The sequence below is a fragment of the Pleurodeles waltl genome, chromosome 10 (assembly GCF_031143425.1).
Source record: "Pleurodeles waltl isolate 20211129_DDA chromosome 10, aPleWal1.hap1.20221129, whole genome shotgun sequence".
NCBI classification, from domain to species: Eukaryota; Metazoa; Chordata; class Amphibia; order Caudata; family Salamandridae; genus Pleurodeles; species Pleurodeles waltl.
In genome coordinates, this window is record NC_090449.1 from 848,713,026 (window position 1) to 848,740,059 (window position 27,034).

A 27,034-nucleotide genomic window follows, 5' to 3' on the forward strand; every position below is an offset into this window, starting at 1 on the left:
ATTTGGGAAGGCAGACACAATTTGCATAAATAGTTATTGTGGTTCTTGACTGGCTAAAAGGGGATGAGGAACATGACTTAACAGATAGTGAGAGGTGAACAGGGATACAATTTTGAAGAGGTAGGAAAAACAACCAATGGACTGAATGCAAAGTAGGCTGGGGCAGAGAACATGTGGAACACACTTCGTAGGAAAATGGGGTAGTATTTTGGGTAGACAAGTATCCACCTCGAAGGATAAGGACACCACTTGCTAGGTGCAATGCAACTTAAACATGTGCTCAGTCCCAGGTAACATGACACAAAGCAGTCAAGCTCAAATCAAAGGCAATGTGTAAAGTATTTAAGAAATTAATGCACTGTAGAAAAAAGTCAAACAAAACAATAAAATTCTGACACAATTTTTAAAATAAAGAGACAAATGTTATGATTAACACAAGATCAAAATGAAAATAATCCAATAAGGGGAACTGAAGATATGAGTTTTTACAGATTTAAGTGAAAATGGTACAAAAAAGGACAAAGCGCCAATGATAGTCAATGGAAATGGAAGACTGGGTCCTAGAAGTAATTGGAGGTCGACTGAGGAGGAGGACCGATTGGAGGCCGACTGGGGAGGAGCGATGGTCGAATACAAGTTGATTTATCCCGGTAAAAGTCTGGAAGCCAAAAAGTCAATACTAATATTATGTGCCAAAGCAAAAAGGGACTTTGTCACTTTTTGAGCAGCAAAATCCTCCCCAAGATGGCTGCAGTTGAAACTGGAGTCGCCATTGTGGAATGGAAGGCCACATACCTGAAGTAGGTTGGTCCAGCAGAAGCTTTTTTTCTTTACTTAGTTGTTGTTTCCAGAGATGCCTGAAGGCTTGACTTGGACGAAGCTGAAGCTCAATCTGATGCTGCGGAAATACCAGTTGTATCCCTTTTCCCACAGGTCTCCCTGAAGGTCTGGAGGAAAAGTTTTTCAAAGTTTGCAGACTTTCTTCTGGTGCCCACACAACCACAGGAATACACTTCTAGGACCCACAGGACTTTGGGAGAGGGCACTTAGAGACTCTCATTTTGCCAGGCAGAGGCCAACAGCAAAGTCCAGTCTAGGCCTAGTTCTCATTGGTCAGATGGGCACCCAGGAGGCCAGCCAACTGACTCCTGGAGTCCACTTTTTGCCCGGGATGCAAGAAGAAGCAGGTCCAGTGCTTCAGGGCTCCTCAAAGGTCACAAAAAGCAGGTTTCATTCTCTCTCTTCTGCAGGTTCTAAGAAGGGTAACTCAGGAGGACACATTTATGCCTGACACCAGGTAGTAGGTACGGGTGACTCCTGGGCACTCTCTAACCAATGGGGTTAATGTTTCTGGAGGAAACCCTACTCACGTTTTCAGTAGTTTCTATGTGCCTTACTGCAAACAAACCCACAGTACCCCTCAATCTCAAAAAACATGATGGGGAAATTCTTCTCCCTTTTTGCAGAGCTGGTGTACCCATCCACAGATGCAGCAAGGCAAATAAGCAGTCCCCTCTTCTGTAGCCACTCAAAACCTGTTCTGGGATAGCCCAAATCCCCTCCCCCCCCTATGGCTTTGGTGCCATCCTGATTAGGGGGACAAAATCTAAGGTCTTTCTAGGTGTCACCTAAGATTTACTTATGACAGGGATTACCCACTGGAAGTTAATTAAGCTCCTGGAACAAACCCAAACTGGTCTTCCTGCCTGTGAAAGAATACACCTCTTGCACCCAGTAAACTCTAGAAGAAGTTTTCACACCTTTCACATCTAATTCAGGCCAAGTATTGGCTGGACAGTTGCCAGAGAGCTAATACAAATTATCCTCCAGCAGCTGCAGGAAGAATAAATGTAATTGTCTTAAAGTTACATTTCCAATATATTTATTAAATATCTGGCTTCACCATTAGATAGGATTTTTTTTTAATTAAATATAAAAATAAGTCTTTGAAGGAGTCAGTGGCTGATACAGTCATTACGTATAGATTACAATCTATACTTTGACTTTTCCTATGTGAAAGCTACAGCTTCACCAGGGACGCCAATTTGCACCTACTAACTGGAGGACCTGTAAAATGTTAAGCCTTTAAATGTTTATATTACAAGTAAGGTAACAGATATTCAAAACATTATTGCAATCATAGAAAATACATTTCTCCTCACAACAGCCATGATTGTCTGTTAAAGAGTTGAACGTATAGACATTCCCAGAACTTTTTCATCCTTCTATAAACTTTGCTCCTAGCTCACTCTAAGGAAAAGCACCCTACTGTGGCTGCAAAGTAGTTTGTCAATGTCCTGTCTGCTATATCACAAATAATGGGATGTGCAAGATACAGTGGCAAAATTAACTATTAATTGCATCCCCAAATCTAGGGCAGGGGCTGCCCCGTATACATCTTGAATTTGTTTAAGCACCTCTAGAAGAGTGTTAGTGTACGATCTGTGGTTGTGTTGAGACCAGCAAATTCTGTGCCCCATGTAATGCGGTTTTAAATTGTGGGAACCATCCCAAAAAGCAAGCATGTTGTCAAAATTAAATTTTTATCCTGCGGTCCCATATGGGGAAAGACTGCTTCCAGTGCGTTTATTTTTTGAGCTAACCAAATAGGAGTTTCCTCCCATTTGCCGGGTACTTTACCTATGATCAAATGCACAGTTATAGGATTTATAACTGGTGCTGCTGCATGTGCTTGCGTTGGAGCAGCTTGTGCTGGGTTTGTGTTTAACATTTGCATAACAAATTGTACTAAATATATGTTGTTGTGACTTCTGCATGTAAGTGGCGGACATCAGTTACTGCCATTGCTGCTGCGTCAGGATGTGGTGCATATGTGGCCAATAAAGGCCAGGTTGGGCCTGCATTGCTCAACGGACCTAACCCAACAGGTAAATTTGTGTGGGAGGGCGCCATCAAGCCAATTATTATGGTCTTGATGAGATAAAAGGTACCTCTAGGGATGCATAAGCTCTGTATTGTGCAGGAGGATTTGCTGGAGTATAATTCTGAAATGTATTTGTGTTCCCATCCATTGCTGGAAAGGTGACCCAAGAATAAAATGTTTGTGTCCTATAGGCTGCTTGAGCTTCAACAACAAATGTAACTGGACTTCCCTAGACCGTTAGGCCATTTGCCAACAAATGTGCAGTAAGGGGGCCTTTCATATTTACTGCTATTGCTACCCGTTGAGGGTTTGCCATATCACTGGTTTTAAGTGTTCAGAGATAAAGATACACCTGGGGATTAATCCTTTGATGGTTCAAGCTTGTACAACCTACAACTCAGGATAGGTCCCACCTACCTAGCTGAGGAGGAAATCCTCAATACCACGGACTTCTCCGTATATAGTATTTAGGTGTCTTTAGCCTTCAGTGAGACAGAGTTAATTAGGAGGATCTGATTTTTCATGTCTGACCAAACATTGGTGCCGCTATGTCGCCTAGGTTCTCATAAGGGTAATGAGGTTACTGGATTTGGCCGTGGTTGTGGGTACAATACCACAACAAGTGACGCCTGTCTGCCTAATCCAGGGTTTCCGGCTAACTAGCAGCACCCCTTCTCTGACCGAGATGATTGTGGCAACCAAGCTCATGGTAAGATAGACTCCCCAGGGAATCATGGTACATCAGATTGCATCCCTTTCTCTCAGTTACCAAACGCCCACTCAGGCAGACACAACAGAGGCAGAATATATTTAAATAAGCATTTATTAAAATATCTGCATCTTAGATAAAAACAGGTGCATAGCAATATAGAGTATAATAAAAAACAATAGGAGCAGGCATGTGACTAAAAATGTAAAACACAAAAACAGTCCTACCATGCTATCTAAACAGGTGAGTGGATCGGATCTATAGTCCCTCACCTATGCTAAATATGAGCACAGCTTACTAAGCCTAATCTGCGCTTCGGGTTTCCCCCTGAAAGAACATCACCCCTCACACCTGATGAAAAGGCCTGAGGTCTAAAAAGACACCGTCCCCATCTGGATCATGGCTCAGTCGTCCAAGCAAGTAGCTGTAGCGAAGGCTGCAGCAATCGTCATACAGTTCTGGTCATCTGGCTGGAATCTCTGTCTAACATGTCTGGGACTAAGGGGTGTGTAAGGAAATGCCTCCTTTGCATGGTTACCCCCTAACTTTTTGCCTTTGCTGATGCTAAGTTTTGATTTGAAAGTGTGCTGAGGCCTGCTAACCAGGCCCCAGCACCAGTGTTCTTTCCCTAACCTGTACTTTTGTTTCCACAATTGGCACACCCTGGCATCCAGGTAAGTCCCTTGTAACTGGTACCCCTGGTACCAAGGGCCCTGATGCCAAGGAAGGTCTCTAAGGGCTGCAGCATATCTTATGCCACCCTGGGGACCCCTCCCTCAGCACAGACACACTGCTTGCCAGCTTGTGTGTGCTGGTGAGGACAAAACGAGTAAGTCGACATGGCACTCCCATGCCAACCTCACACTGCCTATGCAGTATAGATAAGTCACCCCTCTAGCAGGCCTTACAGCCCTAAGGCAGGGTGCACTATACCATAGGTGAGGGCACCAGTGCATGAGCACTGTGACCCTACAGTGTCTAAGCAAAACCTTAGACATTGTAAGTGCAGGGTAGCCATAAGAGTATATGGTCTGGGAGTCTGTCATGCACGAACTCCACAGCACCATAATGGCTACACTGAAAACTGGGAAGTTTGGTATCAAACTTCTCAGCACAATAAATGCACACTGATGCCAGTGTACATTTTATTGCATCATACACCCCAGAGGGCACCTTAGAGGTGCCCCCTGAAACCTTAACCGACTACCCATGTAGGCTGACTGGTTTTAGCAGCCTGCCACACTCCAGACATGTTGCTGGCCACATGGGGAGAGTGCCTTTGTCACTCTGTGGCTAGTAACAAAGCCTGTACTGGGTGGAGATGCTTATCACCTCCCCCTGCAGGAACTGTAACACCTGGCGGTGAGCCTTAAAGGCTCTCCCCCTTTGTTACAGCACCCCAGGGCATTCCAGCTAGTGGAATTGCCCGCCCCCTCCGGCCACGGCCCCACTTTTGGCGGCAAGGCCGGAGGAGATAATGAGAAAAACCAGGAGGAGTCACTGGCCAGTCAGGACAGCCCCTAAGGCAACCTGAGCTGAGGTGACTCTGACTTTTAGAAATCCTCCATCTTGCAGATGGAGGATTCCCCCAATAGGGATAGGAATGTGACCCCCTCCCCTTGGGAGGAGGCACAAAGAGGGTGTACCCACCCTCAGGGCTAGTAGCCATTGGCTACTAACCCCCCAGACCTAAACACGCCCTTATATTTAGTATTTAAGGGCTCCCCAGAACCTAGGAACTCAGATTCCTGCAACCCAAGAAGAAGAGGACTGCTAAGCTGAAAAACCCTACAGAGAAGAGGGAGACATCAACTGCTTTGGCCCCAGCTATACCGGCCTGTCTCCCCCCTTCTAAAGACACTGCTCCAGCGACGCTTTCCCCAGGGACCAGCGACCTCTGAATCCTCAGAGGACTACCCTGCTCTAGAAGGACCAAGAACTCCTGAGGACAGCGGCTCTGTTCACCCAAGACTGCAACTTTGTAACAAAGGAGCAACTTTAAAACAACTTGTGTTTCCCGCAGGAAGCGTGAGACTTGCTACTCTGCACCCGACCCCCCCTGCTCGATTTGTGGAGAACAATCACTTCAGGGAGGACTCCCCGGCGACTGCGAGACCGTGAGTAGCCAGAGTTGCCCCCCCCTGAGCCCCCACAGTGACGCCTGCAGAGGGAATCCCGAGGCTCCCCCTGACCGCGACTGCCTGTTCCTCAGATCCCGACGCCTGGTAAAGACTCTGCACCCGCAGCCCCCAGGACCTGAAGGATCCAAATTCCAGTTCAGGAGTGACCCCCAGGAGGCCCTCTCCCTTGCCCAGGTGGTGGCTACCCCGAGGAGCCCCCCCCCCCCTTGCCTGCCTCGCTGAAGAGACCCCTTGGTCTCCCATTGATTTCAATTACAAACCTGACGCTTGTTTGCACACTGCACCCGGCCGCCCCTGTGCCGCTGAGGGTGTACTTTCTGTGTGGACTTGTGTCCCCCCCCGGTGCCCTACAAAACCCCCCTGGTCTGCCCTCCGAAGACGAGGGTACTTACCTGCTGGCAGACTGGAACCGGGGCACCCCCTTCTCCATCGAAGCCTATGCGTTTTGGGCACCACTTTGACCTCTGCACCTGACTGGCCCTGAGCTGCTGGTGTGGTAACTTTGGGGTTGCTCTGAACCCCCAACGGTGGGCTACCTTGGACCCAAACTTGAACCCCGTAGGTGGTTTACTTACCTGCAAAAACTAACAAACCCTTACTCCCCCCAGGAACTGTTGAAAATTGCACTGTGTCTAGTTTTAAAATAGCTATATGTGATTTATGTGAAAACTGTATATGCTATTTTGCTAATTCAAAGTTCCTAAAGTACCTACCTGCAATACCTTTCATTTGAAGTATTACATGTAAATCTTGAACCTGTGGTTCTTAAAATAAACTAAGAAAAGATATTTTTCTATACAAAACCTATTGGCCTGGAATTGTCTCTGAGTGTGTGTTCCTCATTTATTGCTTGTGTATGTACAACAAATTCTTAACACTACTCCTTTGATAAGCCTACTGCTCGACCACACTACCACAAAATAGAGCATTAGTATTATCTCTTTTTGCCACTATCTTACCTCTAAGGGGAACCCTTAGACTCTGTGCATACTATTCCTTACTTTGAAATAGTGCATACAGAGCCAACTTCCTACAGGGTGTCATTCTAAGAAATGGTCCCCACGTATGAGTGTGTGTTTTTCTTTCAATGCTGGAGAGCCAGCATACCACGTTTGTCGGCAACCCTATGTGACTGTACCCTTGGAAAAAGCACAAAGTGAACTATATGTACTACTAAGAACACAATGCTTTCCTCATCGAAAGGACAATAAGATAGAGAAAAATAAGACAGCACAGCAGATGAAGCTATTGCTAGAAAAATAAAGCAATGCTGCATAAAATGTAAACAGGTTGAAGTGCACAACTGCAGGCCTAGTTGGCTAAAACAACATGCTCAGAAACATGGCTAAAATAGCTACACAACAATGGGTGTGACATGCGAGGCTACATGCATAACATTGTTAAAATCATATGAAGCTTAATAGCCCTGCAGTTCCACCACCCTAGCTTCCACTTCATGCAAAATGACCTGAGAATCAGAACAAAGGGCCATGGAGGTACTCTCAAACTTATAATTGGTATTGAGCTTGGCATTAGAAATCCCCAGCCAAACAATAGCCTGCCTGTTTCCCATTAAGGCCAAACACTACCTTGCAGGCAAGAAATAAAATCAAATAGACTTGCAAATGTAATGATCAGTGTATTGCCAAAATCATTATTGTAAAAATTAACTAAATAAAGGCTGACACCTCTCCTAAAACTTACCACCTGGTAATTATCACTATTAGTTTCAATCACACTTGAATAGCCCCAAGAGGTTATATCCACCCATATTGCTAACCCGTCCAAGGCTCGTCCTGATCGGTAAGGGGTGACTGAAGGACAATAGCTTTCGAACCCATCAACAAACAGCTCCTGCACAGACTAAGTTTCCTGAAACATAAGTATATTGTATTGTTTAATAAAGGTGACCCACTATAATTTTGGAAGAAAGACCAGACACATTCCAACTAAATACCCTCAGCGTAGGGTCATTCACAGCCACAGGCTTTCGGGGGACTATGGAGTGATGTGAATGTAATGACTGGGTCACTAAATTGAGTGGGGGGCACAGCATTATCAATGATGTGAGGCACCAGTCAGTCCAGGTCATTAAAATGATTCAAGACTGAGAACATGTTCTGAGAAACAAACCTGAGAAGGAACACCAGCCAACAATAAAAAAGGACATGAGGCGGGAGGTAGATCCAATTCCTCTTTATTTGCATTTGCAGGATTAACCATCTCAAAGGAGCCATCCTGCACTCTCCCAACATTTGGCGTAATATCACTCAGAGGGACTGATATCGAAACAGCTGCAGACAATGAAGAGGGTCTGGGGATATTGTTAGAAGAGCCCTTTGAACCTTCCAAGAGCTTCGTTGAAGCTGCTCGTGGTGGTAAACTAGCCCCACCACAAATATCAAAATTATTAGATGCTGCCAGAACTTTCACAAGGTTCTCCATGCTAGACAACTTGGTAAAAATGTCACCTATATTACTTTCCGCCCACCTAAGCTGCTGCTTAATTGAGAACAGTTTCCCGTCAAGAATTTCAGAGAATTTTTCACATAAGTAGTCACAATCAATTTTGGTCGTGGCCTGACTCTCTAAAGCCTCAGTCTGCGTCAACTGATCACAACAGTGTTTAAGATGCCAGGAAGATAACCTACCCTGGCGTTTCACAAGAGATTCCTTCACCCCAGCTCGCACTTTTGCAATAAATCTTTTCTTTTTCACTACTGGTTCTTGTTCTATGGGACAACTGGTGAGACTCAACATAATAGGGGCCCTTTCCGTGCTGTCGCTATTCAGATCTGAAACTACAAGGGCCGAAGAGCAAGGAAGGTGGTATGCGGGATTTGGGTTTATTAGAAGGTAGTTAGGTATAATGATCTCAGGGGAAAGCTCTCCACTGGGACAAAGATCTATAGACCATATCCTTTCCATCAAAGTAATCTCTTTTGAGATTCCCATGGCCCATTCCAGCATGCTGTCTATAGTCACGCTAGAAGTTGTCATGGGCTTAACAGGGGCAACATATACCTTGCATTTACTCATTAGGATGGCCCCCTAAGTGCTTACCTCTGCAAAACAAAAGAGCAAGGTCATCAGTTAGCAGGTCCAAAGAGAGTAGGCCCAGCCCAGCCTCGATCGGCCGCAAATGGGAGCAGCCGGGCCCGCTATAGGCCTGGTCTTCGCCCGAGCACGTCCTGCAATGTTTAACTATCCAAAAGCCTCCAGGTGTGTGATGCAGGAGGGTGTGGGAGGACTGTCACTGAATCAGGCTGGTACCTGCAGTCCTGGCTGACAAGGCATGACAGTTCTGCCCTCGCAGAGGCAGCGCTGCAGTGTTTAAATATCTAAAGCGCCTTTAGGCGCGCGATTCAGGATGGGGTGGGCGGGCTGCCCCTGAAGCAGGTCGGTACCTGCAGTCCTGGCTGCAGTCCTGGCTGACAAGACATGACAGTTCTAATATAGGGATTTTTCATATTTGCAGTTAGTCCAAACATATCACAGGCATCATGTTTAAGTAAACTTCAATGGCCACATTATACTTCCTTTCAATGAGGCAACTTACTTTATTTAAAACGTTGCTTACTTCACTTGCAAAATCTCTTGAGCAGACTTCTAAATGAAAGATTTTACCACAGTTTGATACACATGCTCCAAGAAGCTGCAGTAAAGAAGGGGACATAGTTAAACAAGTTTAAAGTCTCATATAATAAGTTTTAAAATAAGTGGATGCAAACAAATAACTTACTGTAAGTGCTTGCATTGCAACGTGTGGATCCTTATGGTTCACCCTTTTCATGATAGCACGCAGACTGTCTTTTGGTCTGGTATACAACAACAACAACAAAAAAAGTGATGTCAGGTCTCAAAATATTGGTCATTATCAGTTCAACACGTGGTACCTGAAGCTGAAAATCAACACTTTATGTTTTTTTGTTTTCCTTAATGCAAAGCCCTATATGTGCAGTGTGTTAAGCTGCACCATACTGAGGGGAACCACACAGGCCACATCCAATATGGGGTTGTCCATTCTGAAGGGACCTGGCCTGGAAGTTCAAGCTGGACTGCTCCAACTGAATCATAATCCAATGTGAGTGTGTGTGATTTGCATATGGCTGGATCCTGGCTGAAGGGGGATGGTGGTCATAAAACATTAGTCTGGGTAGTGGTTAGAGCACATACCAGTGGCTGTGAAACTATCAACAGTCCACCCAATACTTTATTTGTTTTATAAAAATGCAATGATGGATAATGGAAGTAGAAACAAGTGAGGTGTGACAGAGAGAGTCCTGCAGAGTGATACATAAAGGCATATATGGATTCAGCACTAACTCATAAATGCCACAAAATGTCCAAATCCCTACTAACAATGTGTGCAGGTCCCAGTCCTTTCAATTTGTACTAATTATATATGGGCATTCCCATTTTAGATATTTTGGGGCCAATTCACAAAGGTACTTAAGAGTACATGAAGGAGCACGACTGAAGCACAGCTTCAAATACTCCTAAATGCCTCTGTGAATCAGTCTCCTGGATATTTCACAATAGAAAAGACTGTTCATGTATAATCAACCACATATCAATTAAAAATATCATGTATGTAAAATGATGTGTACACCCAAATGTGCTGGACTGTCAGTAAGCAAGTTAAATATATGTCCATTTGTATGAGCCAATCTATGAAACATTACACTGGCTGGATTCTTTGCATGATACTGCATTCCAGTCAAGCATACTAATGTGCCTTGCAATTTGACTTTGTGAATGATATAGTATGCTGGACAGTGCCAAAGGGGTATTGTTTTTACCTCACAATGAGAGCTTGCATTTCTGGCCTTATAACAGCAGCATTCTGTATAAGTAACACAAATTAGCATGAAAAAAAGTGAAAAGAAGTGTATGTGTGTTCTGCTTTTCTTCAGACTGAGAGGGAACGAAGCTAAAGAATGTGAAGAATGCAACACTCTTAGTCCGAGTAATGAATTTATTAAGGCACTTCCCAGGTTTCAAATACAGATATAAGGAAAGAATAACATGAGCCTTTAATTTGAATGCAGCAACACATGTGCAGCTTAAATAATCACAGCAATTGGGTAATAATAAATTAAAGAAAATGCAATACATCAAGGAATATGTATGCAGTGACTATGTATATTTATGCATGCACACAGTAAAGCTAGATATTAAGAATTAAAAATCCATCACCATGGGGATCTAATCCAAAATCATCCTTGTCTGCCACTGTCAAGCTGTGGACCCCGTGACAGCTGAGACAGGAGAAACCGCCCCAAGAGGATTATTCTGAGCAATGTTGAGCAACGCGTCCATTCTCAAAAATGACACTTCCCCAATGTCAAGCTTCCCCAACTTATATACCTTAAACAAACTTAAGAGGGAGGTTCTAGAAACCCCCATCCCATAGAGTAAGTTTGGAAATTCAAGTGCTGGCTGTACTGGGTCAGTGTTGAAAAAACACGCATGAGGATGCCAGATCGAAAGATGTATTTCCAAGACCGAGCTAAATCCTTCTCTACCATTCTCAGCCATGTACATTTTTACCAATATTGCATAGCCCACTTTATGTTCCCTTCCCTGGTGAGAAAAACGAAAACTCGTTAGCAAGCTGTACATGGAAAAATACCTGCGCCACCAACGTGACGGCATTTGAAACTAAGCTAAGCACAGATTTGAGTCAGTGGTCAAAATGGAGTTGGTGGTTAAATACAGGTAGCATTACAATGTGCAGCACACAAAGTCCATCCTGTAGAAAATGCCATTTGTCTATTCCTAAAAACTTTGTTAGAAATCTCAGCTGTGGCACTTAACAGCAGGAAAGACACGGTTACCTCGCTGTGTTACAGCGTTTGCTGCAGCAATCTGTGTGCTACTAGCCAGTGACAGTTTTAAATTGAATCAGCTTTTTAATTCTTTAAATGTGCGTAAAAAAAATAAACACTGGCTGAGTTAATATTACCATCAAGTAGTCTTTGGTGCCAAGTAAAGGCAAGAATGATAGCAAGTACCAAATAAAAACAAGCAAAAGGAAAAGTCAATAAGTCTAGCAGTGGCAAGTTGGTGTGATGCTTATGTAAAAAAAATGTTTTAAAAAAAACAAAAAAAAGCATCCTAACTTTCTGCAGTGCCCATTTGGTTGCAACAAAAAAGAAATAAAAAACCAGCAGTAACAATGTCAGTAGGTCTAGCTTTAAAGGAATATTGAATGGTAATATGAATCATTATAAGTAAATAGCAAGGGAATAGATATGTATTTTTGTGAAAGCAAAGTGCTGTGGAATATTGGTGTAGGGTAAAAGGTCAGGGGACAGCTGCATTGTCAAGCAAGTCCTAAAAATCCATCTAGGCACCAATGACTGCCCTCTTCCCACCAGTGCTGCTGCCACAGAAAATTATAAATTATCTAGTTATCTAAGACACTTTAATAGCATTCCAAAGGCACATGTGTGTCCCTGAAAGTTCAACCTGAGAGAGCTGGATAAATAAACAAAATGATCACAGCAGCGTGGAGTGCAATTACTTTTTTGTGGAATCATACAACTTCTGCCCAATCAGAACATGTACTCCTGACTGCCAACATGTGGGGAGAGCCAAAGACCCTCACTAGTGGTGCAAACATAATTGTCTGGGGGCAGCTGTGCTGTCAATCCAGACCATAAAACTGTATATAATTGTAATAATGTACCATCATGGGTACTTCCTAACATGCAGGTGTAACGAGAACAGGAAAGGGAAGGAAAAGTTACTTGCCTGTAACCGTAGTTCTCCAGCATTGGTATGTCTCATAGATTCCCATATTTGAATAATTTCATGTCAAAGTGAGAGCCCCTCAGTAAAATGAGAAAGCAGAATAGTATTATGCACAGACTGTATCTAGAAATATCAACTTGAGTGACCTTTTCACATCATTTAAGAATAACTGAACTTCAGTCAATCAGAATACAGCACTCTGAAAACCACTTCCCTTAGAGGACAACATATCTCCAATTTTAAAGTACAAGGGTGAAGAATAATTAGCCTTGCTGAATAGGTGGGCCTATAAGGGCAGAGTTACGGTTACCCAGGTAAGTAACTTTTTTCTTCTCCGATATTAGATCTTTCATATATTCACATGCTTGAATCAGCATAATAAGCAATTGACCATTACAAGCATGATTAGAGCAGCTTTCATTCTAAAGAGAGTTATCACAATAAATCCTGGGTCTGAGGCCACCGATTGTTCAGTTGTTCCTAAAGGCATTTTAACTGTAGGCGGCAAACAGAACTAGAAGAATTCACGGCAACATCATTCCTAACAATGAACTGAACAGACATACTGGCAAAGACTGCCTTTCTTTTTAACAATCTGTTTGCTAGGTTTATCAATCTGATACACCTCTACAATGTCAGATATGCTGCCAGAACTGTTATTGTCCTGATTGGTTGGAGGGAAGATTTGGGTTTGTGGAGAATAAGGCCTAAATTGCTGGAGTTGCAGACAAGCCTTGTTTGAACTCTTGGATGCATGGCATGTAGGAGCTTTTACCAGCAAGTTGTAAAGGTATGGAAAGACCTGGTGACCTTCCTTTCTTAGATATACTGTGTCTAGATCGAGACATTTTGTGAAAATAAGAGGGCTGATTTTAGGCCAAATGGGAGAACTTTGAATTGGTAATGGCAGCCAGCCACTTCCAAATCTGAACCTGTGGTATTTTGGTTTGATGAGGATATGAAATTAGGAGTTTTGAAGATTCACCGATGTCAGATAATTTCCATTATTCGGAAGTTGAAGGATATCATGGAGTTGGACCATGGAAAACGATTGCTTCCTTAGCTACCAGTTTAGTTTTTACTGATCTAAAATGGGTCTACATTCTTCAGATAGCTAGAATGTAAAATCATATTCCTCTAGTCCAGTGAATCCCAACCTGTTTATCGCCGCGGACCGGTAAATGTTTGATCATTTTTCCGTGGCACGCTTGTTTTGATGTAATAATTTTAATTTAATTGTATTTAAACATGCCTTCAAGATTTGAAGACCTCGGGCGGCCCGGTGCCGATTGATCCGCGGACCGGCACCGGTCCGCGGCCCGGTGGTTGGGGAACACTGCTCTAGTCTAAGGGGCACTATTTCAAAGGCTCCCTTGCCCAGCATAGTTAACAGCAGCAATTTTAAAAGCCAAAAAGTGCAGATGGGATTTCTTTAGAGGTGGTGTAGGAGGAGGTTTTTCGATGAATTCCAAGGTGTGGCCATGACAGAATGTCCAGGACCAAACTGTTTTTTGCCACGCTCTTCCAATTTTCATAATAATTAAAAATGTGCCCTTCAACAGCAGTAGAGAAAAAGGTTATTGTGACCATCACCTTTCTTACATCATTGTCTTTATTTTGAGGCATTTGCTTTTTCTGGGGGGCTTGTTTCCTGTAAGTGGCTGATGGTGGAACTCTATATTGCAGCTGACTGTACTGTTGATGATCGGTATGTTGATGAAACTGATATTGAAAAAGAATAATATCTTCTGAATGTGAATTGCCCTCTACGTCCCTGAAAGAGCTGGTAGCTCTGCTGTAGCATGGTAAGTGTCCTCACTGTGTCCGTCTTAATCGACTGGAAGGCATCATGTACATGCTTGCCTCAGAGCACCTCTTCATCAGAGAGAATCTCCAAGGTCTTACTTTGGACCTAGGGCCTTAAGTTTAGCCATTGTTGCATCTGGAGAACAGTCTTACCTCCCAGCTGTCAAAAGTCCAGTGGATGATATATCCATTGCATAGCCTATCACCTCAAATGATGATCATTCTCCCTTATGCAGAATTTTCATGGCTTCCGTTCTTTTGCTATATGGCGGAGGTCAATGTGGGCACTGATATATACTTTTGCACATGTGGATTTGCTGCTTTTAAAACCCTGGGAATTTCAACACTACTAAACAGAAAAGCCCCTATGCTTCTCTTAAAAACATATGTTGTCCACTAGAACTCCTTATCTTGTCTATTTAACTTCCCTTTAAGTCTCATGTAAGCAGTGCCTTAACTGCACATAGGCAATGTAAAGTTAATGTCTTTGTCAGATCCCCGTTCAGAGGGTTAAAATTCAAGTGTAACAGTAGGAAGTACACAAGGACAAATGTATAATTGATGATCTAAGGGGGTCCAGGAAGTACATATTGCATACAATCTGGAATCACTAAATGATCACGAGCACTGAAATGCCCCTGAAAAACACAAAGGCAGCAATATAATTATAATGTAAATTGGAGGGTGATTCAACCAGATGTAAAATGTTTGCAAACGTATACCATTCCCATCTGACCCATTGTAAACATCATAGTCAAGAAACTAAGGGGGATACCCCATTAAATCACAGCATCCCTGGAGTAATATCCATCAAGAACAAAAACAGAGAAGCAGGGATAATTATTTTAAAAAAACACTTTCATCCACAAACACCTATAGGTGAGTTTGGACACAACAACTAAATTGTGAAAAACACGAAAATTAATTCCACATTCCAAACAATTAACCTTTTTTGTAAAGAGGCAACAAACGAGGCAGGGGGCAGAAGAGGGGGGTGGAAGACGTCGAGGACAAGGCAGTGGAGGGATCTGAACAAAGAGAAGATTGTACAGATAGTAACAACAAGTGCAGAAAATATGCAGATGATAACGATCTATTATTTGTAAAAAAAGAAAATTAAAACAAAAACACATTTTCTGAGTTAGAGAGCCAAGTACTCAGTAAAGGATTGCCCTTTGTTCCATTAAGGGTACAAGACCCTATAGACCCTAAAATTGAAGTTCTGGAATCTTACACAAAGTTCACCTTAATGTATACTTTGGCAATAAAGAGACAGAAAGAACATCATTTTTCAGGCCTATACAAAAAAAATCTACTTTTGTCCACCCACCACAGAGATGCCATTGCAAGTCTTAGCATTTGAGAATTTTGTCCTCAAGAAAATAGGCGTGTTGAATGACAAGATAATTCCTTTTAATAACAACATTACAAAAGCCGAGAGAGAATGTCTCAATAGATTAGCGAGTGATGAACAGATAGTCATTAAGCCAGCAGACAAAGGGGGAGGCACCGTTATTTTAGGAGCAGAGCAATATGATGCAGAAGTCATGAGATAACTTCAAGATATTAGACACTATCGCAGTTTGACCCCCTCACATATCAAGTTCTTAATAAGAGAATTGCCCAAATACAAGACAGGTCCTTGAGGACCTCGAGGAGTATGAATTTTGTTATCAAAAAGATTCCTGTATGCCGGGTATGTACATTCGTCAAAAAGTTCACAAAAGCATGACTAATCCACCAGGTCGGCCAATTGTTTCAGCATGTGGGTCGCTTCTGGAACAATATGTGGATATCTTTTTAAAACCTTTCGTAAAAGATACTCAATCATATATAAGAGATTCAATGGACTTCATAAATGAAACTGAAGGGAAACAATTTAATAGGACTACGCAAATTCTAGTCACTGTATACAAATATACCACAAGATGAGGCACTTGTGGTACTTACAGTAGTCTCTGATCCTAGGCCTCACCCACATGAAGTCACCATGGAATTTCTGTTTGAGCTTGCTACAATATGTCTGAAAAATAACTTTGTTTAAAGACGTTCTCTACTTGCAAGTAAAGGGGGTTGCAATGGGGTGCAGCTTAGCCCCAGAAGTGGCAAACCTCTTTTTGGCCTTTTTTGAGGACAAAGGGATTTTTGAAAACACTAACAATCCTCATGTACAGACAGTCAATCATTTGCTGGCACAGATATATCAATTATATTTTTACGGTATGGGAAGGTTCTTCAGACTCCCTCCATGCTTTTCTCAATTGGTTAAACAAAGAACTGAGAACTTGAAATCTACCATCACATACGATAAGCACACCGATATATTTCTAGATTTGAGGGTGTTTGTTAATGAGCAAGAATTGTAAGTTCGTTTGTATACTAAACTTACTGATCAAAATACACTGCTAAATTTTACAAGTGGACAGTCTAGACCCCAGAAAGATACTCTACAACATGCACAATTCTTGTGTATTTGGAGAAACTGCACTTTGAAAGATTACTGTCTCTCCAATTAAGCAAATCTTTGAGACAAACTAGAGTCAAAAGGTTATCCTAAGAATCAGGTGAAGCATGTCTTGACACGCGTGGTATATTCCTCGAGAGCCTTTACTAACTCAAAAGAAAGCAGATGAAGCGTGTCCTTTGACGTGTGTCCTGACCTATAATCCTAAGGCAAATAAAGTTTAAAATATTATTTCACGAAATTGGTGCATTTTGACACAGTTTGGAATACCAAAACCTTTGGTGGCATTTAGAAGGAGAAAGAACTTGAGGGAAAAGATCTTGAGGGGCCAGTTGGTGTGAGCGAAACATACCGAGATTATTAGGGTTACCTTCTGTTCATGGACGCTACAGATGCCAACCTTGTATAGCGTGCCGCTTTACATCTGATACAAAAAACATCAAGGTGCATGGAGTAAATATTCAAGTCATTTAAAAAAAAAAAATTGCAATACAAGAAATATAATTTATTGTATAACCTGTCCATGTAATAAAACATATATTGGGCAGACAACTCAACCTGTTAAGGCTAGGATTCTACAACACCGCTCACGAATTAAAGGTCACACAAATGGTGACCCCCGGTACATCACGTTACTACAATGAATCATACAGAAGAATATCTACATTGGTCAGTGGTGTTTGTTGTGAAACATGGATTGGGGACACAACGTATAGCCACATTGCTAAATATTCAGGAGGCGAGAATGATGGAAAAGTTAAAACAGTTACATATGGACTAGATGCGGATGAAGTATACGCAATATTTAAATGAATATTTATAATGAGTCCTTAAGTTTGATATACATTGAACAAACAGCAAGATACTAAGAATTATCATGGCTCGTGGGTGCAACAATAATGCGTAGTAAAAACAATGGTGAGCATCCACAAGACTAAGAGGATGATATTTTTAACATCAATGATATTTGGTTCAAACACTAACGATGATTTTTCTTTGTAGTAAGTGTTTGCATTTTTTTAAGGCGGCCTGGCGACTGGACTGGGTAACAGAGTGGTGATATAATTGTGTGACGTGTTGTCGCTTTGCTTTAAACAGGCAATTTAGACATTAGCCATGCTCGGTTTGTTCAGCTGGTTTCTTATGAGTGACTCATAGGCTTTACCTGGCTACACTAACTTACTGCATGTTATGGCTACCGGTATATAGGTTTAACCAACTCGGTAATAAATACTTCGTTATAGGAAATTCTAATACAAGGTTGACATATATAAACGGATTTCTTTGCCTTGTTAAGGCCAGATACAGGAAATGCAATTCATTAACTTTTTCTTTCTACAATCATGTTTGCCTATTAATCTGATCACTGATTTTGTGTAATTTCCACCGTTTGGTGTAGACATGACACTTCTGAAACACACGGAGGAAGTAAGAGTCCTTTCATCAGGCTCTATTTTTGTGGTTTTCTACCTGTTAAGTATACTTGGTTTTGCACTCTCGAAGCGCTTTTTGTTTAAGACATGTCATTAAACATAAATGGCAATTGTCATTTTCTTTTATATTCACAACTATACTTTAGTGATTTGGGGTGAACAAGTGATCACAAACGGTGAAGGCTTATGGTTTGTTTACAGAGAATATTCAAACATTAATTTGAATATATTTGTTTTTAATTTATAGAATTACCTATCATCCATAGGTCCTGGTGAGGCAGACAAATTATTAAGGCTGCAATGTGTTGACATGATTGCTTTCAAGGAACTTATTTGAAAGAGAACTCATGCTCCATTTGTTAAACTGGTTAGCACACAATAGGTGATGAAAGTGTTTCCTGTATAGGGCGACCTGATTGGTGGATTATATTGTTGGACTGATATGTATATCCACTTTTGGGACAAACATACCGTAGAAATGATGGACTTACAGGGTAAATTAATGTTTTATGAAAGGTTTTTGAGTATATACACATATGTGTAGTGTATAAGATATGTTGATTGTATATTATTTTTAAGGTGGAAGAAGTTAGCCTCACATTTCTAAGAATTCCAAATATAAATAAATAAATAAATACATACATTTAAAACTGAATGCAAAGATTATAAGTGATGGGCTTGATATTTGAGAAAAATATTTTTGAATTATTTTTTGTGTTTTTTTTTTCACAATTTAGTTGTTGTGTCCAAACACACTAGGTGTTTGTAGAGGAAAGTATTGCATTTAAATAATGAGCACTGCTTCCCCATTGTAAACATCAAGCTCAAGTGTAGAAGACTGCAATTCTCCCATGAAAACCTACTCACTTTCTAATGGGCTCATAGATCTGTACAGTTTGCGATCCTATTAATCCTGGCCACCAAAAAAAAGAGAATAAAGAGCCATACAATGGCAAATTGTGAACGAGTGATGTTGGAAGTTAACGGTCTACAGAAGTGGAATAAAGTGATGGGGAACATGAGCTTGTCTCTTGGCTTAGGTTTAGTTGTGGTCAGCCCATACAAATGTCGATATCTTGCAACATGCGGGCACATAAAGACATCACATGAGCAGCTCTACACAAGATGAGGGAGGGAATTCCACAGTCTGGCCTACAGGACCAACAATCAGTGAGCCGGTAGGACTCAGGCCATATGCATAGACTGCTTAAGCACTTGTCAATGTGGCTAATGAGTAGGCCAGCAAAAATTGTGGGAATATGAAAGGACAAAAAAAAAAATATTTGGTTCAGAGTGGCACTGTTCTCGCCAGGCGGTATTGTTGCATTTGTTGATGGGGGTTCTTGGGGTAGCTTTCCTCTAATCTCTGGTGAACAGTAAGACTCCTTGAGCTAGCATAGGGCATCCACGCAGGCAGTCAGTCAGCAGCAGCAGCACAGCAAGTTAGCAGAGTTTCCTTCACCAGGACCTTAATTAAGGTGTGCTGCCAGTCAAAAACAAATGAGCAGAGCTCTATGCTTTGGAAGCACCATGGCAGTATGAGCACAGGGCTATTGAAAATCAGAGTAGAATTTTTTTTTTTAAGTTGGAGGAGCTTCTCTTTAAATGTCTAGCAATAAGTTTCAAAAAAACATGAATACTACCTAGTAATGCCACTGCCTCTGCTGCTCACCCTTTTGAAAATCCAACCACACAGGTTTGAAAACAGTATCCCACTTCAGATGGATTGCTGAGAGTACACCCCTTCTTTCAGGAATGAGATGTGGTGGCTTGCGTCCAGGAGCCACTAGTTGTGTACGACCTCTTAAAGCTGCTCTGGTGCGAAACAATGTGCATTTACTTCGGCAAGGTTATGAAATCGGAAAAGACAGATTAGAGGAGGAAACCACAGATGGTGCTATACTCCGACAGATGCACTTACTGTCCACCTCTTATGCCTGCTTATTACCAGGTTTGTGATTTGCACTGCAGCAATCATGCACACCTCAACCAATGTTCCTTAAAATAAATAAAAAATAAACATGCAGCAGTTCATTTTCCACAGACCACTCAACACAAGTTAGAAGGGGAGGCCAGCAAGTATAACTGCTGCACCCAAATACCAAAACTGCTGCCACCAGATAAGATCAGTAAAAGGAGTCAAAGAGGCAGCTCAGACTACTTGCAGTGGAGAGCAATGATAGTTTTTCCGATCACAAGGAACACAAAGTGTGACTGGGAAGTCCATCTGATGCAGTTTCAGGGATTCCTTCGTATCAGGGGTCCTACAAGCTCTGTCAAAAAGAGGAAAATATAATGGAAAATGACAAGATGAACAGCTGCAGAGATGGATGAGTTGTTTGCCCGGACACTTCTAAAAGGAAGACTTTCTTTACAGAGAAGCAGGCATGCAGAGACATTTGCCATTATGAAATCCATGTTGGTATATCTTATGAAAGGGCATCTACACCACTAGGCTTGCATTCCTGAATGTGTTATAGAACTGAACTTGTGTCTCTTGTCAACCTTGTTGCCAACACGAGCATTCCTGGCCATTGTTTTAACAATGAATAAATATTACCATGCAAAACGCAGAGTGCAGATCCTAATCCAAAGTCACTCATATTTACACAAATGGTTCTTAACTGCCAGCTTTCCATTCACATGCATTTGACTTTGGAGTGGAGAGATGTCATTTGATGAACGATGAACTCATAGAATAGCCTATAATTAAGGACTCATTGAGCAGTTGTACCTCTATAGCTATATAAAGCAATGTAAAGACTTGTTCACACATAAGCCCATAATACAATCAATAAAAATGCTATATTTAAAACAGCACAAATGTACACATTTCTATGCAAAGAGAAAGGCTATTTATTAGAATAAACAATAATGTTTCTTGGTAAGGGCACACGCCCAACTAGTGATGGCACAAGACCTATGATTTGTGAATGATCTTACAGAGCATGTTAAAAGAAATGTTAATAATTAAAGGTCTATGAATGTTTGCCTCTGCACACAAACCTCCTGAAAAAAGACTGATAAAACGTAGAAAATAAAGAATGTTTACATAAATGTTGATGTTAAGTGCATTAATAAATGCATACCAGAGATCCCTCTATGCAGGAGCCACAGAGTTCACATTGAGCTTGTCGAGTAGGCTCTAATTATTCTAATGAGACTACTGGATTTTGAGCAGCAGAATCGCCTGCGGTGTGGGAGACTGAGTCTGACCCACTACAGGTGACACCTGTCGCTCCAATCCGGGGTTTGCTCTGGCTAACTAGCAGTGCCTCATCTCTACTCCAGGGCAGGGAAGATTGGGCAGCCGAGCACATGACATAACTGGTTTCTCAGGGAAGCCGTGGTCACTCAGGTCTCATCTATTTCCCTCAATTACATTATATACAATGACAAACGGAGGCAGTATATATTTCAATAATGCTTTAATGAAGCGACTGCATCTTAAATAGCAAAGCGTGGACTGCAATAACCAGATGATACAGCATGACAAGATTAAGATTGTGACAAGGAGAGTAAAACATAAAAATAATGCTACCACATTGCCACTAGAGTCAACAGACTAATTCCTACCTAAGCTATGATAGAGCACAGCTTGTTAAGCTCTAATATTGCCTTTCAGGTTCCCCAGGGAAGACATCATCCCCCATACCAGAGTAATGTCCTGAAGTCTGCAAAACAGCTGTAGCAAAGCATTCGGCAATCAGCATGCAATTGTGGTTCTCTGTCTGGAATCTCCCGCTAACGTGTAAGGGACAGGGAAGTGTTTTTATAATAACACAGCTGATGTTCTGAGAAAATGTCCCTACATAAGGATGTGTATTTTCTATGAATGTCAGAGACTAAACTTATACCACGTTCACCGGCAACCTATCTTACTGCAGCCTTGGAAGAAACACAAGGAGTGAGCAAGAATGTGTTGTTTGAGAACAGAGTGCTGGCCTAGGCAAAAACAGTCAGATACAGAGAAAATAAAACAAGACCGTAAAAGTGGCTACTGTAAGAATAATAAAGCAAAGCCGAATAAAATATATTTAGGTTAAAGTGCACAGCAGCAGGCCTAGTATGTTAAAATAACATGCATGAAGCTATAACTAAAATGGTTACACAACACCCTCCCCTTTTCGGTTGAAGGTGGTTCAAAGCCTAAATATACTTAAAAGCTACTAAGCTCAACTTAAGATAGATATAGATATATATATATATATATATATATATATATATATGTAAAAATGTCTATAATGACAAGTTAAAAGGATACATGAGCGTATAAAAGGACAATTTAAAACTTTTAACATGTGGCATAAAAAAGACCAAATTTCAAAACAGAGTTATTTTTAGAATTTCACAATCAATTCCGGGACAACGGAGGACAGGAAATCTTCCACTTCAGCAGGTGTTAAAGATGGAAAGGCATTGCCGAGAAGGACCAAGGAGCAGTGGTGTTCCATAGCCTGAGCGGCATTCCTTGCTGTGCCCAATGATGAGTTAAGAGCCACATCCTCCAGGAAGGCAACTCATAAGTAGCTTCCCGTAGCAAACGCACCCTCAACGCACATGTCTGGTAATGAGCCCTCAGCGAAAACATCAACAGATAAGCGTCCAAAGAAAGCAAGCGCTGCGTAGAAAGACAAACTTCCAGTGCATGTTCCAAAGAGCACCAGAGGCACCGAAACACAGGCTGCACACAATGTAAAAACCGGTCTGAATGACAGACCAGTCACACTCGATTTGCTCCTGGAGTGTTGCTCCCAAATACTGCATCATGCGTTCACGACACAGCTGCGCTGATGGGAGTGCTTTCGTTCCTTCTTGTTGCGGCAGGGTAGCCATTGCGCACAAAAAAATATCAACAGCAAAGCGCAAATTATTTTACCAAAGTTATTGGAAATCCCCCCAAAATACTGGAGAATATTGAGTGGATGGCTGATTGTATTAAACCGAATATGGAGGAGAAGTTGTGAACGAAACCAGAACCAACAGCTTTAAAAAAGAATTGCGAATCCAGTAGTCCTGGATAAATATCCATCCCATGAGTTAACCAAAGTGTCTCGAAAAGTTGGTACTTAAAAGGGACTGTATCTCTGCTGACGACCTTGCCACCTGAAGTGCGTAGGTCTCGCTTGCAGATGTAGGAGCCACATGTTTTTGAAACAATAAAGCCTTGAGTCTGCTCACCTTGTCAAAATTTACATTAGAAGTAGCAATATGAGGCCAAATGTCCGCTACCTCTTTTATTTTAGTGGGAGGAAAAAGTACGTTCCCGCAGCATCTAACAATCTTAGGGACCGAAACAACAAACTGTTCCGGCTCGCATCCCACAACAGTTTTCACCAGTGAGGAGAACATAGCTGCCGTTTGAAATCACCTGGAACGTAGGTCTAATCAAGGGGACTAGAACTCCATTCAGATAACAAGCAAAGTTCGCTGCAGACGCGTCACACACAGCATGCAAGGACAGCTGTTTACAAACCATTGAATGGCTGACAGAAGTCTTACATTCATTATCGCCAAGAACGACTTCTTTCCTGCCACTGAGACATTAGTATGCGAAGGGTAGCTCCCACACCTCATGGATGTAACTATCTCCCGTTTTTTTGCATCTGCCTACCGGAATGTGTTTTAAATAGGATGTGAATAGTAGTGTGGAAATAGGCAGGTTAATGACCCCGTGTCTTAACCACTCAGCAGGTGGTATTTCAGCCACAGTAAAAGTCAACTTTTCTAATTTTTCAATGTTTAGCATGACATAAGTTGCTTCTTTCTTAGCCATTATTTGTTGTTGTCACGTTAAATTAATTGCCAGGGAACGCAACCCACCTTCAGTGTTTGAAGTGTCGAACCCAACTGCATAATGGATCTTAGCTAACTCTGTCCATGATGTAAGGAAGACATATCTGTTTGTATAATAATGTCTATAGCAGAAGAGACAATGTTATTTAATGTGTATTAACCCCATTATCTACAACAGCTAATGCCTTCTTTAAATTTTCCTGGTCTTTTTTCCTTATCCGGGCAGCAGCGTCTTGTTGTGAAAGCTTCCAGATTTCATTATATACTTCATATAAGAAGCGTTTTCTGCATTGTTTTCTGGGGGCCTAACAGGAAGTCCTGTAAGTCGGTGTTATTAGACAGGAGACTGAGGTGTTCTCTAACCGCGTCTAGTGAAGAAGTTTTTAACCATTGCTGGCATAGATTCCCTAAACTGTATGTTGTTACTATACCCGCATGTTCGGACAATATAGAGTGAGGGTCCGGCCTACTTGTTCTAAAAACCTTGAGGAGTTGATAAAACATTTGTGACACTCATTGGTATCTATTGGCCACAATGACCACCCACCAGGACGTGTCAGTGAAACATTAAATGTGCCATTCTGGACCCATTCATCGAGCTGATCTTAAGTTGCATTAATATATTTTTGCTATTTATAAAAATTTGCAGGGGCAGGTATACTGGGTGTGTTCAATTCCTTAATCTTTGCTAAGCCTAAACAACTTGTTTGTTGTACAGTTTCATTTAAAAATATCATTTGAAATGGTATCACGCAAGCTCTTAATAAAGCTTCCTTCCCCCGTATTTACCAATGCCTAGTTCCCCACAAACTTTTCAAGTCTATCGACTTTAGCCAATATTCATAGCCTACTATAGTCAACCGGGAAACAAAGGAATCCAAATATATAAATTTCGTATTTGTCAATAGTATGCGTATGTTTTCTGTAGGTGGCAATTTAAAATAATACGACTCAGCATTTCTAACATCGTGCCCAGAAAAATATGTTAACCTTTCAGAATACGTTTTAGAACTCCCTTGCGGTGGAGTCGGACAATGTTTCGCTTGTGTATAATTAAAAACAGTCTTTGGGCTGCTTGCTCTGTGGATGAAATGGTGCCCATAATAATTATAGCAAAACATATCACCATAATTCTCTTTAGATTGATAAACAGCTTCTTTTTCAAATACAGTATAATACTGCAATTCAGTCATCATAGAATCAACTGTTTTAACATCCCAATCATCAGAAACAAACCTGGGTATTATTATTATATCGTTCATTGAAAGTTTAAACACATATGACCTGCATAGGGCCTTATATATCAAATGTTACTTTATCCCAAACAATCCCATCAGGAATTGGTATAGCCGAAATGTTCACAAAGGACAAGTCTCTGCGGACCTTGTGTGAAGAAAAGTGTGGTTTTAGGACCTCATCCACCAGTTCAACTGTCGATTTTTCAGAAAGAAAATGACCATGTATTAACAAAAAGAAAGTGATGACAAACCCAATCCAAAGCAGGAAAGCCAGTACAATCAAGGAAAGCCACAGATAGTTCCATGGAAGAATAAAGCATGTTACTTTAAGCCAGTTGATTAGATTACATGTTTTTGACAGTTCAGGTGTTGAAGAGGCGAATGAATCCGAAACGTCATTGTTGAGGTCGGCAAAATATCCAGAAGCAGTTCGTGCAAAAATTGGAGCTGTGTTAGTTGGTGGAGTCGGTATTTCCCGCGGAGGCACAGAGTAGATAGCACCATCCGTCTCTGTTTTCCACCCTCCCCAAGCTCAGAGAGGTATCAGTGTTGCTGCTTACAACTCATAGAGGAACTTCTGGACCAGTAGTGAGAGGGATTCGGGAACTCCTGGAAGTTCCTTTTGGTCAGCTGTGCAGTATCGGCCACCTGGTGTAGTTTGACATTATCAATGGAGACAAAACGTTTTCTTTGGCACCAGCCAACTGTGGTAGAATTACAGTTCTGGTACCTTGTATTACCAAAACTGGGAGCGGTGCACGATAAGAAGGGCCAAATTCCTTTTTCACTGCAACTTATTCACGTACTAGATCCCCCACTCTAGTAATCCAGCCAGTAGGAGTTACAGGTACATCCTTAATTTCTATGGAGGCAGCACTGGCAGAAGAGTTGTCGTCACAGAACTGTTGTAATTCCTGTAAGACAGTGACACGTTCATTTATGTCAAAAGGTGTTTCTGCCACCTCAACGCCAGGACCCTAAAGATCTGGAACATACATTCGAGTTCCGAACAGGCACTCATACGAAGTACGACTCCCCAGGGACCTTCTAGGCAGATTGTTAAGTGCTCTCTGGACTCCTTACATGTGATTAAGAAAATTACGACCTGTACCTAAAACTCTGGCTGTTAAGGATTGCTTTACATCATGGTTTAATAGCTCCACGACACTATTTCCCTCGGGATGAAATGGAGACTAGTACTGGAGTTGGACCCCCAACGAAACCATGGCGTCCCTGAAAGCCCTTGAGGCGAAAGCAGGGCCCTAGTCCGAGTGGAAAGCCGCAACTTCATATGTACAAACAAAGACTTGTAAATCTTTAATAACAGTCCGAGCGTCAGCCGAGCATTGTGACCACACCCATAGAAATCTGGAGCAGGAGTCAACAGTGACTATGATGTATTTGTATGCACTGTCTAGTGTTAGGGGACCGTAATGGTCCAAATACACAAATTGTAAAGGGTTGTTAGAAATTAGGAGGGGTGTCTGCGCTGGGCGCTTAGTAGTGGAAACTTTGATTTGTTGGCAGATGTCACAACAAAGGACACACTGCTTGGCCTCCTTGTATAGGCCTGCCCACCAAAAACGGGCTTGTAGCAATGATATTGTACCCGCCACACCAGCATGGGCAGATGCTGCCCGCTCATGCGCTGCTTTAATCAACTCTGGTCTTGTATCTTTATTTGGAATTTCTCGAACCCCTACGCCTGGTATTTTAACTTCAGCATTTAGGCAGCCTCCCATTCGGTAGGAATATTTAGCAGGAATTTTTTTGGGATAGGGCATACCATCAGCCGTAGCTTTCA

General features: G+C 41.8%; 1 protein-coding gene across 1 annotated transcript in view; it reads right to left on the reverse strand.

Moving 5' to 3' along the window:
- STAM (signal transducing adaptor molecule) overlaps positions 1 to 27,034 on the reverse strand; it is a 181,737-nt gene that overhangs the window by 139,000 nt on the left and 15,703 nt on the right. Inside the window, exons 3-4 of the mRNA XM_069211542.1 lie at positions 9,477 to 9,552; positions 9,294 to 9,389 (exon numbers count right to left, since the gene is read on the reverse strand). Coding sequence (XP_069067643.1) covers positions 9,294 to 9,389; positions 9,477 to 9,552 — 172 coding nt within the window. The remainder of the gene's footprint in view (positions 1 to 9,293; positions 9,390 to 9,476; positions 9,553 to 27,034) is intronic.